The sequence below is a fragment of the Acomys minous genome, assembly GCF_964271855.1.
Source record: "Acomys minous genome assembly, chromosome: 8".
In the NCBI taxonomy this organism is placed as follows: domain Eukaryota; kingdom Metazoa; phylum Chordata; class Mammalia; order Rodentia; family Muridae; genus Acomys; species Acomys minous.
The window spans coordinates 14,895,855-14,910,653 of record NC_140489.1 but is presented as its reverse complement, the minus strand read 5'-3'; the positions used below and the strand labels follow the sequence as shown (position 1 = coordinate 14,910,653).

Below are 14,799 nucleotides of genomic sequence, written 5' to 3'. Positions count from 1 at the left end.
TCTTTCTAAATAATGTCCATCACCTTCAAAGGCAAGTGGCTTTAAACATAAGTTAGCAGACTCAGCGCAGGGAAGGCACAGGAGTGGACTGTGGATGATAACGGGCTGCCTGGTCCAAAGGCAACTCTAATTCCCCCGGACTCCAGCGGGTAGTCCAGTTATCCAAAAATGAGCTCATCCTGGACCACATCCCTGTTACAGGCAGGCTGTGCTCATCATCCAAGCTCCTGCTTCTTCTCTACACTTCCTCCGTCCTCTACCACCTGCCGTTCTCCCCTCCCTTGCAGGCACCCCAGCCACGTCCAGTCCACTGGCCATGCTCAGGCTACCTCTTTCTCTCTCTGTCCAGGACTCTTCCAGATGCCTTTGGCTGTTCTCTCTGTGTCCGTGTGTCAATCAAAACTTTCCCCTTAACCATAACATAGAGCAGTCATGTCTGCTGTTTATTTACTGCATCCCCGCCCCCTCCCCACACTGCATATATCTGGTGCCAAAACCCTTGCACACACTCACTAAGTGTAGGATCTAGAAGCTCCCCAAGGCCATGCCCGGTGGCCTGAACCCACTTCTCCTGACCACAGCGTGGTTCCCACCCAAAGCTCTTCACCCTGGCATGACTGGCATTTGAGCGGGATGATTCTCCATTGGGGTTCTTCCCTGGCCACTGTAGGGTGTGTCATCCCATCCCTAGCCTTCATCATCTGGGAGCCAGGGGCAGCACCCACTCGGACTTGTAATGAATAAAAATGTCTCCTGACATGCCATGCACCCCACATCTGAGACCCACGCATCTAGACCAGGCTACTGCTAATCCTGCAGGTCCAAGCTGTCATCTGACACCCCAAATGCTTTGCACTAGATCCCCTGAGTCTCTTCCCAGGAGTTGGTGCTGTGGCGTGACAGCTAATATAATCCCTACTTGCAATGACGACATGAAGGCTCTCCCTCAGCAGGACCCCCGAGCTGCCCTAACTGGGACACAGCGTCCAGGCTGGGTCGTAGTCGTGTACCTGCAGCGCAGAGAGGCGGTGCTCCGTGGCCAGCTTGCAGGTCCTCCCCAGGCAGCTGTGCACCTTCTCCACCACCGCCTTCAGCCACAGCTGGAACTCCTTCACGTGCTCCCGGTACTGCTCGTGCTCCTGTGCCACCCGTGTCAGGAGGTCCACCCTGCGCTGTAGGGGGAGTTGCCTGCCATGAGGGTCCCCAGCCTGCCCAGGAGCCCACTGCCTGAGGCTGGGGCCCTTTAAGGCCAGGAAACAATAACCGGCTTGGCAGGCAGTGCGGGGCGGGGCGGGGTGGGGGGTGGGGGGGTGGGGGGTGGGGGGTGGGGGGGTGGGGGGGGTGGGGGGGGAAGGGGGTGTGTGTGGATTCTGTATGGATGTGTGAGTGCGTGCGCGCAGCAGAGATGCTGGGGTCAGAGCCAGACCCTGAGTCCACACATGCCAGCGCTGGCCGGGTCAACCCTACAGCTGGCATTTTCTCCTGCTATGTATGAGGAATGCCACTTGATAGGGTATGGGGATAGCACAAATGGCAGTAAGGACCCAGAACACTGTCCCTCTCTCTGAGCCCTCGCCCCTCGCTCTGGCCATGGGTGGATGAGCTAGTTCCATGCACGCTCTGTAAACTCTCCTCCTCACCCACAGGGGTCTCTCATTTTTACCCCAACTTGACAGACAAGGACACTGAGGCTCTGAGAGGTGAAGTGACATCCCCAAGGTCACCCAGCTAGGACAGCCAGAGATGTGGGGGCGGGAGGCGGGGCGGTCAGGACTGTACAAGAAAGGTAGCTGAGCTGGGCGTGGTGGTACACGCCTTTAATCTTTGCACTCGGGAGGCAGAGGCTGTGAGTTCGAGGCCAGCCTGGTCTACAAAGCGAGTGCAGGACAGCCAAGGCTACAGAGAAACCCTGTCTCAAAAAGACAAAAAAAGAAAAGAAAAGAAAAAAAGAAGGAAGGAAGGAAGGTACTGAGCATGGCCTAGAGAGGACGCCATAAAGCAAACCAGTAGCTGTGTCGTGTCCCTCAGCAGTTTCTGCTTCAGTTCCTGCCCTGACTTCCTTCCCCGATGGTGGACACTAACCTGGAAGAGGAAGCCTAATAAACGCTTTCCTCCCGGAAGAAGAATCACTTCCGGTCAGAGCTTGTATCACACCAACACAGAAGCAAAGTGGGCCAGAAGGAGTTTGCAGAGAAAGCGAAGGCAAAAGAGGCTCAGGGGCTCTCTCAGCCATAGCGCCTCTTGTGTGCTGGGCACCCATAAGCCATAGTGCCTCTTGTGTGGCTGGGCACCCATAAGCCATAGCCTGCTTAACAGCCACTGGTCATGGGACACGCCCTCCTGAGAAGGTGCATGCCGGAGTCAGGAGGATCTGAGACTCTCATGAGGCCCAAGCTCAAATCCAGACAGCAAGCAGGAGACTACACTCTCCATCCCCACAGAGGGATGAAGGGGGGGACCCTCAAGCTGGGGGGACCCTAGACTGTTTCTATCAAACCAAACGCTTTCGGCTTTGCCTACCATGTACCGTCTACTGCCATCTCACACAGTCACCTGGAAACTGCTTTCATTGTGTCATGTAACCAGCCAGACAGAGGAAGGAATGGCCTTGTTCCTGTCAAACCTTTCATTATAGATCCCACAAAACCGTGAACTTCGTGTCACTTTTGTATGTCATGAAATAGTTAGCTTTGACATTTTTCCTGCCTGTTTCTACAACTAAAAGCTGTTCTTAGCCCAATGCCAAGCAGCCACTGGAGAGGCCAGAGAGCACAGCAGCTGAAGGTCGGTGACCTCAGCGCCTTGCTGTGGAGCAGGCCACATCTAGGAAGGCCCTGAGCCTGTGGGAAGCTGAGTCACAAGTCCTCCACTGAGGAGGGCAGCCCAGCGGATCTGAAAGTCTCCCCAGCTGTCTGTGCGCAGTTCTCCTCCTTTGAGACACTGTTACACAATACCAACTCATTAAACCTCTGCAGTAACTACAGTAAGCACACGCGTGCGCGCGCGCACACACACACACACACACACACAATTTTAGAGAGGGGGCAGCCAAAGCTTAGAACCAGGGTACTTAGGAAAGAGATGAGAATTAGAGATAAGAACCACCTGCATCCCAAAATAGAGCCTTGGCTGTGGCCACCCACTTCCCAGATCAGTCCTTGACCTCCAGGGCGTTGCTGGGACCTCTTCAGTTCCCTCAAAGGTCTCCACTTCCTGTGGTGTGCTTTGCCCATAAGCACCCTCCAGTCCCAGGAAAGGCTGATGGATGAGACACAGTAGGGTTGCAAGGAGCCTTAGACTCTAAGAGCCTAATGGTGACAGAGAGGGTGGGAGGGGGCCCTCCCAGGAATGAATGATGGTTAACTCTGCCTCTGTGAGTGATGAGGTGCTGCCCCCCCCCCAAAAAAAAAGTCCAGAGTAAATAAAAGTCTCAACGATGAGGAGCAGGTGCTGGCAAGGAGAGGTGGCAGGCAGGAATCCAGATCAGCGGAGTGCCAGGCACAACAGCCATTTCAAAGCCTAGCTCGACTGAGTGGCTGAGGGCCCCGCCTTCTCATTAAACCAAACAATTAAACCATCTGCAGCAAGCAGAGTTGTCAACAATGTCAAAACCCAAGCAATTAACAGGGCGGCTTGGATTTATGTCCCCAACAAAGGGCTGCAGAAAGTCTAGGACCCATGGCCTGATGCCAGACAGCCCTTCTCAGAGGAAGAGGGAGGGTGTTGCTGCTTGCCACTCGGAAGCAATGGTTTCAAATCAAACAAGGAAGACACTCCTAGCACTAGCTGGGCTGCCTGCACTTTCCTTTTGATGTTTTGAGAGGAGAGAAACATTTGTTCAGCTATACACTGGGTCTAGAAACTTCTTCTGGAGTGGTCCCAGAATCCAAAGGTGGGGGAGGGTTTTGGCCCCACCCATATGAGAGGCTTCAATGTCTCACATGTTTAACATCTATAAAAACAGACTGGGGATAGTGAGGTGGCTAAGCAGGTATCTGCCCCTCTGCTGCCAAACCTGGCAACCAGGACACACACAGTAGAAGGAGAGAAGGTTGGAGAGGCAGCTCAGTAGCTCAGCGCGCTGGCTGCTCTTATAAAGGATCCAAGTTCAGTTCCTACTAGGCAACCTACAACTGCCTGTAATTCCAGCATCATAAGCTCCAATACCCTCTTCTGAGTTACAAGGTTTTACACACACACACACACACACACACACACACACACACACCAACACACACACACACATCTGGGTGTGAGGTCACATGGGCCAAGCCACCTCTGGGTTTTCCCAAGCCAGCTGCCACTTAAACAGTGCCTCTAATCCCTCTGAGGTTCAGGAAGAGAAAACCAAGGGTTGCCAGGCTTCAGCCAGCAGCTGGAAGGTGAAAATAATTTCAGGACCCAATCCCCTCCTGTCCCAAGGCCTCACTTCCATGTTGGGGTTGAGCTGACAGCTCTACCAGGAAGGCTAGCTCCTCCCCACCAGCCTTGCTTGTCCTATCATGGAGGCACCAGAAAGGCTAGCTCCTCCTCCACCAGCCTTGCTCGTCCTATCACTGAGGTCTTTGCGGTTCTACACCCACGGAACTGGAAAACCCTTCCTCCAACCAGGAGCCCCAAATTCCCTCTCTGCGCTGATGCACAGAAACAAGCACACCCCAACCTACACTCTCAGCCCTGGACTGGTGACAGCCCCAGGTTCCAAGTCTACCCTGGCAATCATCGAGGACAGCGATTCTCAACCTGTGGGTCACAATCCCTTTGGAGGTTTGAACGACTCACAGGAGTCACCTAAGACCATCAGAAAACACAATTCATAGCAGTAGCAGAATTACAACTATGAAGTAGGAACAAAAATAATTTTATGGTTGGTGTCACCACAACATGAGAAACTGTATTAAAGGGTTACAGCATTAGAAAGGTTGAGAACCACTGTGTTAGAACTTCTGGATCTTTCTATTGGGTCAGTGATACCTGGCCTTTGTTTTTTGTTTTGTTTTGGTTTTGTTGTTTGATTTTGCTTTTCACTTGTGTAAATGTGTCACCTGGTGACATCTTCTCTGTCTGCACGTAAGAAGGCTGGAGGACTAAAGAGGTAACAGGAAGAGGCTTAGGAAAGGGAGTGCTTGCTTCTGACAGCTACGATTCCTGTTGGCCTTTGGATCACGTAAGGGGACAGCGAGACTTCCAGAGTGATGAGCCATGATTGCTTCTGTTTTGGACTGGAAGTGGTGCCCAGCCAGCTTCCCCTGGTACCTAGCTTCCACTCACACATGCACACATATGAACACACAAAACTCATGTTTCCTCTCCTCTGCTCCCTATACTCAGGGCTCTGTTGATTGACAGAGTGCCTGTTTCTGTAAGTCACAAGGAAGAGCCTGGCACTTGTCCTAGACAGGCCTGGAGGGGAGAACCTGGAGAGAGATTTCCTCTTACATCTGCTCTAACTACATGGGACTGGGTGGTCCAGAAGAGGTAAACTCGCTACAAGAGCCTAGTCAACCTGATACCAGCTTGTCCTTCCATCCTGACCCAGGTTAGCAGGCTGGGGAGCCCCATATCCTCAGGACCAGGTATGGTATGTGTGTGTGCACATGTGTGAGTATGTGTGTGTGCCTGTGTATATATGTGTGTGTGTGAGTGCATGCATGCATGCATGTGTATGTCTGTGGGGGGGGAAGGGGGTGTTGGAAGGCGGGTTTCTATTTTTTTTAATATTTTATTTATTATTTTATGTATGAGAGCTCTATCTGCATGTACACCTACATGCCAGAAGAGAGCATTAGATAATATTATAGATGGTTGTGAGCCACCATGTGGTTGCTGGGACTTGAACTCAGGACCTCTGGAAGAGCAGACAGTGCTCTTATCCACTGAGCCATCTCTCCAGCCCGAGGGCGGGTTTCATAAGCAGTTCCAAACATATGCTGTGTGTCAAACAAGGATGCTGCTTCTGCCTGTCCTTCATTCTCCTGAGAATAAAGGCTGTCCTTTATGGTGGCCAAAAACAAGAGTTCAAAACCTAGTAACAGTTAATGAGCAAGGCCGGACACCACTGGGTAGCAGCAGAGCCTGGCCTGGAACCCAGTCCCTTCTCAAGTGCTTGGCATCTCTAACGGATTTCCATTCTGCTATTACATTTTGGATGCAAATGTCCCCTCATGGCTCACGTGTAGGAGGCTTGGTCTCCAGCTGGAGGTGCTCTCGGGAGGTGACTGAATCCCGAGGGCAATGACTTCATCAGTGCGTCAACCCACTGATGAGCTTGAGTCAAATGGGCTGTTGGAAAGAGACTTGTGGCTCCTCCTTCTCTGCTTCCTGGATGAAGAGGTGAGCAGCTTGCTTGACCACAGCTCCCTTCCCCCCTGATGTTCTAGCTCACCTCAGGCTCAGAGCAGTAGAGTCAGACTGAGCCATCTAAAACTGTGAGCCAGATTTAAACTCTCTCATCCTTCAGGCTGTCTTCTTCTCGTGTTTCCTCGCAGAGATGGAAACCAACACACTGGCATATTATAGAAAGTCTTTCCTGCCGTATGGTGGTGGTACTTGTGTTAATCTCAGCACTCAGAAGGCAGAGGCAGGTGGATCTCTGTGGGTTGGAGGCCACCCTGGTCTACATAGTGAGTTCCAGCCCAGCCAGAGCTACACAGTGAGACCCTGACTCAGAAACAAATAAGCACACTCACTTCAGAACCCCAAGCTAGCACAGTGACAGAGAAACAGGGATGATGAAGGTCAGTACCCAGGCTGCCTGGCTGAAGCAAACACACTGATGTGCTAAAGGTAGGTGTGGAGGTGATCTCCATTCACATTGGATTAAGGTGTGTTAACTGATGAACTGGCAGAGAGCTACATTCTGGTATTGTCATTACTATGACCTGTTACCAGCCTTCTGTTTTGTAATCCTACAGAAAATGCCAAGAGTAGTATCAGATATATCTCACTGTTGATTGGTTGTTATAAAAATCTGATGGCCAATAGCTAAGGCAGGAGGTGGAAGGCGGGACTTCCTGGCAGAGAAAGGGATTCTGGGAAGAAGAAAGAGGGGGTCCTTTCACCAGGAGAAACAAGAGGAAACAGAAGTGCAGTCCTAACTAGTCACGTGATAGAACAGGGCTGGGCAGGACATGCTAACTTAAATAAGCTAGTTTGAGAGTCTGCCCAGATAAGGCCTATGGTTTAACATGTTAAAAGGTTGCTGTGTCTTTACTTTTAGCTGGCAGATCACCAGGTCTTACAACAACTGTCATAGCAAAGTGGAGCATGAGATCCGAGGTGAGGGCGCTAGGTGAGCTCACAGAGTTTCAGTATGACCAAAAAGCTGACAGGGAACCGATAATGTGTGCTTGAAACTGGCCATCCCCGGAACACAGAGGTTAGAGGAAATTAAGTACAGAGGGAGTTTGGAAGTGCTGAGAGAGAAAAAACGTAAATGCATATAGAAAAGGAAGTCTCTGGAAGAGGGAAAAATGGAAATAGAAATGTTTTGAAATGTGCTTAGGTACCAAGGAAAGAAACGAAATTGGGTATAGACAGTCCTAGGGGGAAAATACTTAAGCTAAATAATTAGATGAAATTCCAAAGGAAGGAGAGAGAAAGAGAAAGAGAAGTGTTTTGAAAGGTGCATGGACACTAAAGAAAGTGAACATGGACAGTCACAGAAAGAAATATTGAGTTTGAATACAAAAAGTAAAGTCTCTGAGTGAAGGAGAGAGAAAGAGAAATAAAGTCTCTGAAGGAAAGAGAGAGAAAGGGAAATAAGTAAAAATGTTCTGTCAATGTACATAATAAAGTGAAGTCTCAAAAGGAAGGACACCGTTAGCAAGATTAAAAAGAAAATATTTTCCATGTTAAAAAATGGAAAATATAGCTGGGCATGGTGACGCACGCCTTTAATCCCAGCACTTGGGAGGCAGAGGCAGGAGGATTGCTGTGAGTTCGAGGCCAGCCTGGTCTACAAAGCGAGTCCAGGACAGCCAAGGCTACACAGAGAAACCCTGTCTCGAAAAACCAAAAAAAAAAAAAAAAAAGGAAAATATGTCTGTAGTAGTGGCGCACGCCTTTAATTCCAGCACTCAGGAGGCAGAGGCAGGAGGATCTCTGTGAGTTCAAAGCTAGACTCTTCTACAGAGTAAGTCCGGGACATCCAGGTATACATAAAGAAACCCTGTCTTGAAAGATTTTAAAAAGGAAAATACTATAGCAGGAGGTGCTTGGACCATATAGTTTTGTTTTAGTTGTCATCACAGAGCTAGCTACAGTGTGTTCAGTAGTGATCACAGTTTTTGGTGCCTTCTCTAAGAATGTTCAGAATAAAGTAGTGCTGTTCCATTCTGCTTTGTCCTTCAGTTTTCCAGATGCCCCTGAACACCAAGTGGGGAGAGAGGGAGCAGAGTGTGGAACTGGTGGGCCCTGCAGGATTCCGGTCCAGCGTGGGGCACAGGGGAGAAGGCCTTCTCCAGGGACTTGAGCATCCTAGCTCTCTAAGATCAGTGGGCGATTGTTGCCTTTCCGCAAGAGGGACAAGAAGAAGGAGCAGAGCAGCCCCTCTGCCAGTGACAGCAGGGGCTCTGGGCTCTGAGACTCGGCCAGGCAGTGGTGCTTCAGCTGGCGGAGGCTGCAGTGGATGTGGAGGCTGTGGTAGCTGCGGTGGCCACAACAGAAGCCTGACCAGGGGTCCAATGATGTTCTTTTCCGGGAAGGGGGAGAGCCCCTCCCTAAATGTTAGAGCTCAGTAAAAACACCCAGTCTCAGATGATCCTCAGTGAAATAGCCTGTGCTCCTTACTTGAGGTGGTCAGGGACTATATAAACCATGGTCAGTGGGAAGGGTATTTGGGGGTGAACGCGTTCCGTTGGCCAAGACTAGAATACTGGCGATGCTCTATTTACCTGAGGAAGAATTCCAGGTGCTGTTGCTACATGACTGGCTACCTGTGACCACCTTGGAGGGGTCACCGTGCTACATGTTCCGAGGCAGGCACAGAGGGAGGGACCTGTCCCACTCCTGCTGTCCCGGGATGAGCTGGAGCATGCTTCACCTTGTCAGTCAGATGCCAGTTCCTCTGGTGGCACAGTCCACATGCCTCACAAAGCAGACTTAGGTAAGGCGAGAACTGAGACATGGAATGCTAAATTTACAAGCAAGGAAGGGCCAGGCATGGTGGCGCACGCCTTTAATCCCAGAACTCAGGAGGCAGAGGCAGGTGATTTGCTGTGAGTTTGAGGCCAGCCTGGTCTACAAAGTGAGTTCAAGACATCCAAAGCTACACAGAGAAACCCTGTCTCAAAAACAAAAAACAAAAACAACAAAACAAAACAAAACAAAACAAAAGAATAGAGGAAGGAAAAGGGCTCTACCCAATAGAATAAAAGAAATCGATGGCAACTAAACTCAGAGCTCCCTGTCTATGAGATGTTTGTCAGCTTTTTCTGCTAAGGGTTCACTAATACAATGCAGCAACACCGAAATTCCAAAGATTAACAGCCAAGGCTTTGCTGCTATAGCATGAGATAAAACAGCTGGCCCAGAACTTAGGCTTTTCTAGTTTCTTTGCTTGATTTTGTTTGAATGTTTTTTTCCCTAATAGTGGGAATAACTCATTAGCAATTGTGGAAGGAAAATTCTGGAAAACAGATATTTTGGCAAACTGCTAGAAATGATAAGCAACTGAAGTTAAAATTACAATTACATGGAGTCAAAATTGAAGGCTTAGTGGATATCTGAGCAGATGTAACAGTAATTTCACAGGATGCTTGGAGTCCAGCTTGGCCACTTCTATGGGTATCTACACAGTTCCTAGGAATTGAGACATTATCACAAGTAAAGCAAAGTATGAAATGGATTAAAAATATAGGACCAAAAGTGCAGATAGGAAGATTAAGGCCATATGTGGCAGATATACCCATGAATATATGGGGAAGAGATCTATTTGCAACAATGGGAGACAGGGATTAGCATCCCTCCAACTTTAGGGATAAGCCATAGGATAGAAGATATTCCTCATAAAGGTATTAAAAAGTGTCTCCCAAACGGTTACAGACTGTCCAGGTTGTCCATAAGCAGGACACAGGAAAGGTTGGCTCTCCAAATTTATGAAGAGGGCTCTACCTTTAAGATGGTTAACTGACAAGCCTGTTGGGGTAGAGCAATGGCCCTAAAGTGAGGATGGTTGATCCAGGAGCAGCCAGAGGCTAAACATATTGAGTCTACCAGCCTTTGGAAATCTCCTGTATTTGTCATTAAAAATAAATCTGGAAAATGGAGGATGTTAACAGATCTAAGAGCAATTAATAAAGTCATTCAGCCAGGCGTGGTGGTGCATGCCTTTAATCCCAGCACTCGGGAAGCAAAGGCAGGCAGATCGCTGTGAGTTCCAGGCCAGCCTGGTCTACAAAGCAAGTCCAAGACAGCCAAGGCTACACAGAGAAACTCTGTCTCAGAAAACCAAATAAATAAATAAATAAATAAAGTCATTCAGCCTATGGGTTCCTTACACCCTCAAATCCTCTTCACTTACTTGTTACCTTAGGCATAGCCTATTACAGTAATTGATTTAAAAGATTGCCTTTTCGCACAGAGGTAGGCGGATTTCTGTGAGTTCGAGGCCAGCCTGTTCTACAAAGTGAGTCCAGGACAGCCAAGGCTACACAGAGAGACCCTGTCTCGAAAAAAAAAAATTGCCTTTTCTCAATACCCCTTGAAAAACAAGATAAAGATTTGCTTTTCCTGTGCTCATACTTAACCACAAAAAGCCAACTTGAAGACACCAATGGAATCTTGCCATAAGAAATATTAAACAGCCCCACCTTGTGTCAATACTTTGTACAACATCTGTTAGAAATAATTCGTAAATGCTTTCCTCAATCTAAAATGTATCATTATATGGTTATCTTACTGACTGATGCAGATGCAGATACCTTAGAAAAAATATTTGATGAAGTAAAGGGAATTTTGCCTTGCTAGAGATTACAAATTGCTCCTGAAAAAAATACAAAGAGGAGATCCTATCAGTTATCTAGGATATTATATAGGTTTACAGAAAATTTGACCACAGAAAGTACAAATCAGGAGAGATCAATTATAAACTCTCAATGATTTTCAAAAATTGCTGGGAGATACTAACCAGCTACGGCCCACAGCTGGATTAACTACTCAAGAGCTGAGTAACTTACTTGAAACCTTACAAGATGACAAGGAACTAAACAGTCCAAGAAAATTACCAGCTGAGGCTGAGAGAGAAATGGCTCTAGTAGGAAAGAAATTACAGGGTCCACATGCAGATAGGTTGGATCCAAAGGCTTGATTCTCCTTTAGTTATTTTGCCTTCTTTGTTTTTATTTTTGGCCTGGCAGATCACCAAGATATTATGACAGATAATATCAGCTGTGGGGGTGTGTACCACACCCTGACGGGATGAGCTCAGCAGGAAATCACAGAGCCAACAGGAAGCAATCTACCCATAGAGGAGACACAGTGACACGGAGCGTGCACCCCTCCTGCTTCCGTTGTTAGACACATGCTTACTAACAAGTAAGGACACAACCCCACTGCAGGCAAAGGGACATTTTTGTTTTAAAGGAAAGGAACAGGTGGACATCCTAAAGACCAATAAAGAAAAGCAGAATTTCTTAAAAAGTAATCATTTAAGAGAGGAATTGAGTGAACTGCTGCAAACAGAAGTCAGGAGGAGACAGGGGGATGAGCAGAAGGACTGGAGTAAGGAGAAGAGCAGCATCAGATGAACTTAAGGGATGAAGGGGAGAATCCAAAGGTAAGAAAAGAAGGGAAGTGGGCGGGAGAGAGAGAGTAGGAAGGATGGAGGATGATGAGAGGCCACGGGCGAGGGTCATGGACAGCACATTCCATCCCTCGGTTGGAGGATGGGTGGATAGGTAGGTGCAAGGCTGGTGGACAGGTAGCCAGGTGCTGGCTGGATGAGCAAGGGAGTGAAGAATAGTAGACAGCGAGTAGGTGGTGGGCAACAAAAATAGATGGAAAGGATTAGCACATGAGAGGAGGCTGGCTTGATGGTGCGGAGACGAGTGGGGCGGAGGGCTGAGTGGATGAAGAGATAAACAGATTAGTTAGTCGGTGAGCGGTAAACTGATGAATGAGTAGTGACCAGATGGGTAGGAGAGAGAGAGGAGAATGTGTAGACTGATGGATGGGTGGGTGATAGAGAGTGAAAGGGAGGCTTGGTAATACCCTTGGGAAGGGAGCAGATGGGCCAGGAGCTTGAGTGGAAAGTAGGTGGGTAGATACACTGATGGTGGGTGGCTAATGAAAGGATGGGGAGGAGACAGACTGGCGGGGAGTGAGCAGAAGAGGGCTGGGTGGGCATATGGGGTGGAAGGTGGATGGATGATGGCGCCATCCGTGACTTACCTGTGCGCTGGCCTTCACAGCATCGTACTCAGCCTTCATCCTTTTCTGGGCATCTTCATCCACGCTGGGGTCTCCAATCCTGTTGAAGAGGGAGCCTGCCTCCTCCAGCAGCCGGTCCAGGAGCACAGCCTGATTGTCCACATTGTGCAGCAGCACCTGGGCGTGGCTCAGCTGCCACTGCTTCTCCTTCAGCCCCAGTTGCAGCTCCACAGGGGGCTCCAGGGTGACCACCATCTTCTGGAACCAGCGGTAAAACTCATCCCGGGCCAGCAGATACTCGCTCCAATGCAGCCACACCCACTCGATGCGACTGTGGGACAGAGATGGTGAGGCTGAGAGGCCTGCCCCTTGGCTCCTGGGTAGAGAGATGCTAGTGCTACCCGCTCCCAGACACTAGGAGCTGTGTTATGGGGACATGGTGATGCCTTCTCTGCACCGAGTCACACTCCAGATTCTGGACTCTCCTTATTTCCCGTGAGACCTCGTGTCCTGTAAGAAACCTCCCAGCTGAGGCCAAGCCCAGATCCTAACCTGCTGGCTGGGGTGGTGGTGGTGCGGGATAAGGTTCAGGGGCCCTGAGCCACCCCAGATTCAGACTTTGAACTCCCACTGCCAGTATACAAATCCATCACTGTGCACACAGTGGCCCCAGGCCCTTAGCATATGCTGCCTGAAAGCAATTAGCTCCAGACTGTACTCGATATTGGGCAGAAAATAAACTATCTGTGGGTCAGTTAGTGGCCACCAGGTAGGGAGGGAAGATGAAGGGCCTGTGTGAATGCTCAGGGTATGGTAGACTCTCCCTCTTCATCTGCCTCAGTTTCCACCTCTGGTGTGGAGATGCCTCTATCTTGGCAGCCAATGTCATGACATTTGTTTGTAATGTTGGCTAGAAGGGTTTGGAAGGCAGAAAGCTCTGTTCAGTCATGCACCACCATGCTCAGATTTACATGAGCTCTGGGGATTTGAACTCAGTTCTTCATACTTGCAAAGCAAGCACTTTACCCACTGAGCCATCTACTTAGGGCAGGCCTTCTATGTCTCCTGTTCTGCAGAGGACACATATGCAAACCTATTAGGGATGCTGGTGCAACAAAAGGAGTGTCCAGTGTCCACCTACCTCAGCATCGCGCTTACATGTTATTAGAAAGAGGCACTGGCCTGAATCCAAAGAGGACATGCTGTTCTGAGAATCCCCGAAAGCCTGAAGAAGTGTAACTCAGACAGGGGTCTCGAGATGGTATGGTGCTGGGCAAGGCAGGTCACCAGCATCTGAGGATGTAGCAGTGACATCTCCTGACCATCCCCACCTGTGGCAATGAGTCATGTAGGTGACCGTCTCTTCCCACTGGGACTTGATATCCCTCAGCTGGGCCAGGATCTTAGGCTTCTGGCCCTCCTGGCAAGTTGCCAGGAGGGCCTCAGCCGCCCGCAGGACCAGTTCCACCTTCATGCATCCCTCAGGCTCCAGATGGCAGATTTTCTGTGGATAAAACAGCCAGTTTCCCAGGGTCAGATACACCAGGCACAGACAATGGTGTAGCACCAAGATCTGGATTCCGAGCCTAGCGTAGCTTCACCCTCAGCTTGAGGCCCTGCATTTCTCTGATGTGCCCTGGGCAAGCAGCTGAGGCCTTTGGGAAGAGAGAGGAAGCTCGGGAGTTTAGTCATGACCTTGTCCACTAGGCTGTGTCCAGACAGGGCTCACTCTCTCCTGGGATGTGCCTTTTTCATCCTGTATGAGCAGATCAACCTCTCAGACTTCTACACAGAGGAAAAGGGCACGCAGTGTACATCACTGTTGGCCATGAGGTGACACCCTCAAGTCTGCTGTCAGAGGCTATTGTGGTCCCCACCCATCCAAAGCTCAAAGGGAGTCTGTCACACTGCTTTGCCCTTTGCTCCCATTGGTGCCAGGAATTCTCCGTTCCATGCTCCATTCCTGATAGGTGACTCACTCAAGGACACCTCAGAGCCTTGCCTACATCCATCCAGTGTGTGTCTGGCCTGTCTCTCCCAGCCTCTGCCCTCGTCATCTCTCTTTAAACTTTGTGTGTGTGTGTGTGTGTGTGTGTGTGTGTGTGTGTGTGTGTTGTATGTGGGTGAGTGTGGGTTCATGTATGCCACACACTGTACATGTAAAGGTCATAGGATAGGACAACTTTCAAGGGGGGGGGGGTCTGTTCTCTCCTAGAAATCAAACTTGTGTTGCCAACTTCACAAAAATTTTTCAACTTGTTGTCAACTTGACAAAACCTAGGATCATCTGAAGAGCATCCCAGCTGAGGGATCTTCCAGAATAGATGGCCCTGTCTGTGAAGGAATTGTCTTGATTGTCCATTAGTGTGGGAGAACAGCCCACTGTGGGTGGCACCATCTCTAAGCAGGTGGGCCTGGGCTGTAAGAGAG

General features: G+C 49.5%; 1 protein-coding gene across 7 annotated transcripts in view; it reads right to left on the bottom strand.

Annotated features, from left to right (window-relative positions):
- SYNE3 (spectrin repeat containing nuclear envelope family member 3) overlaps positions 1-14,799 on the bottom strand; it is a 94,996-nt gene that overhangs the window by 37,837 nt on the left and 42,360 nt on the right. For all 7 annotated transcript variants that reach the window (XM_084792460.1, XM_084792461.1, XM_084792464.1 and 4 more), the window contains exons 3-5: positions 13,701-13,873; positions 12,391-12,700; positions 1,011-1,172 (exon numbers count right to left, since the gene is read on the bottom strand). In XM_084792460.1, coding sequence (XP_084648586.1) covers positions 1,011-1,172; positions 12,391-12,700; positions 13,701-13,873 — 645 coding nt within the window. The remainder of the gene's footprint in view (positions 1-1,010; positions 1,173-12,390; positions 12,701-13,700; positions 13,874-14,799) is intronic.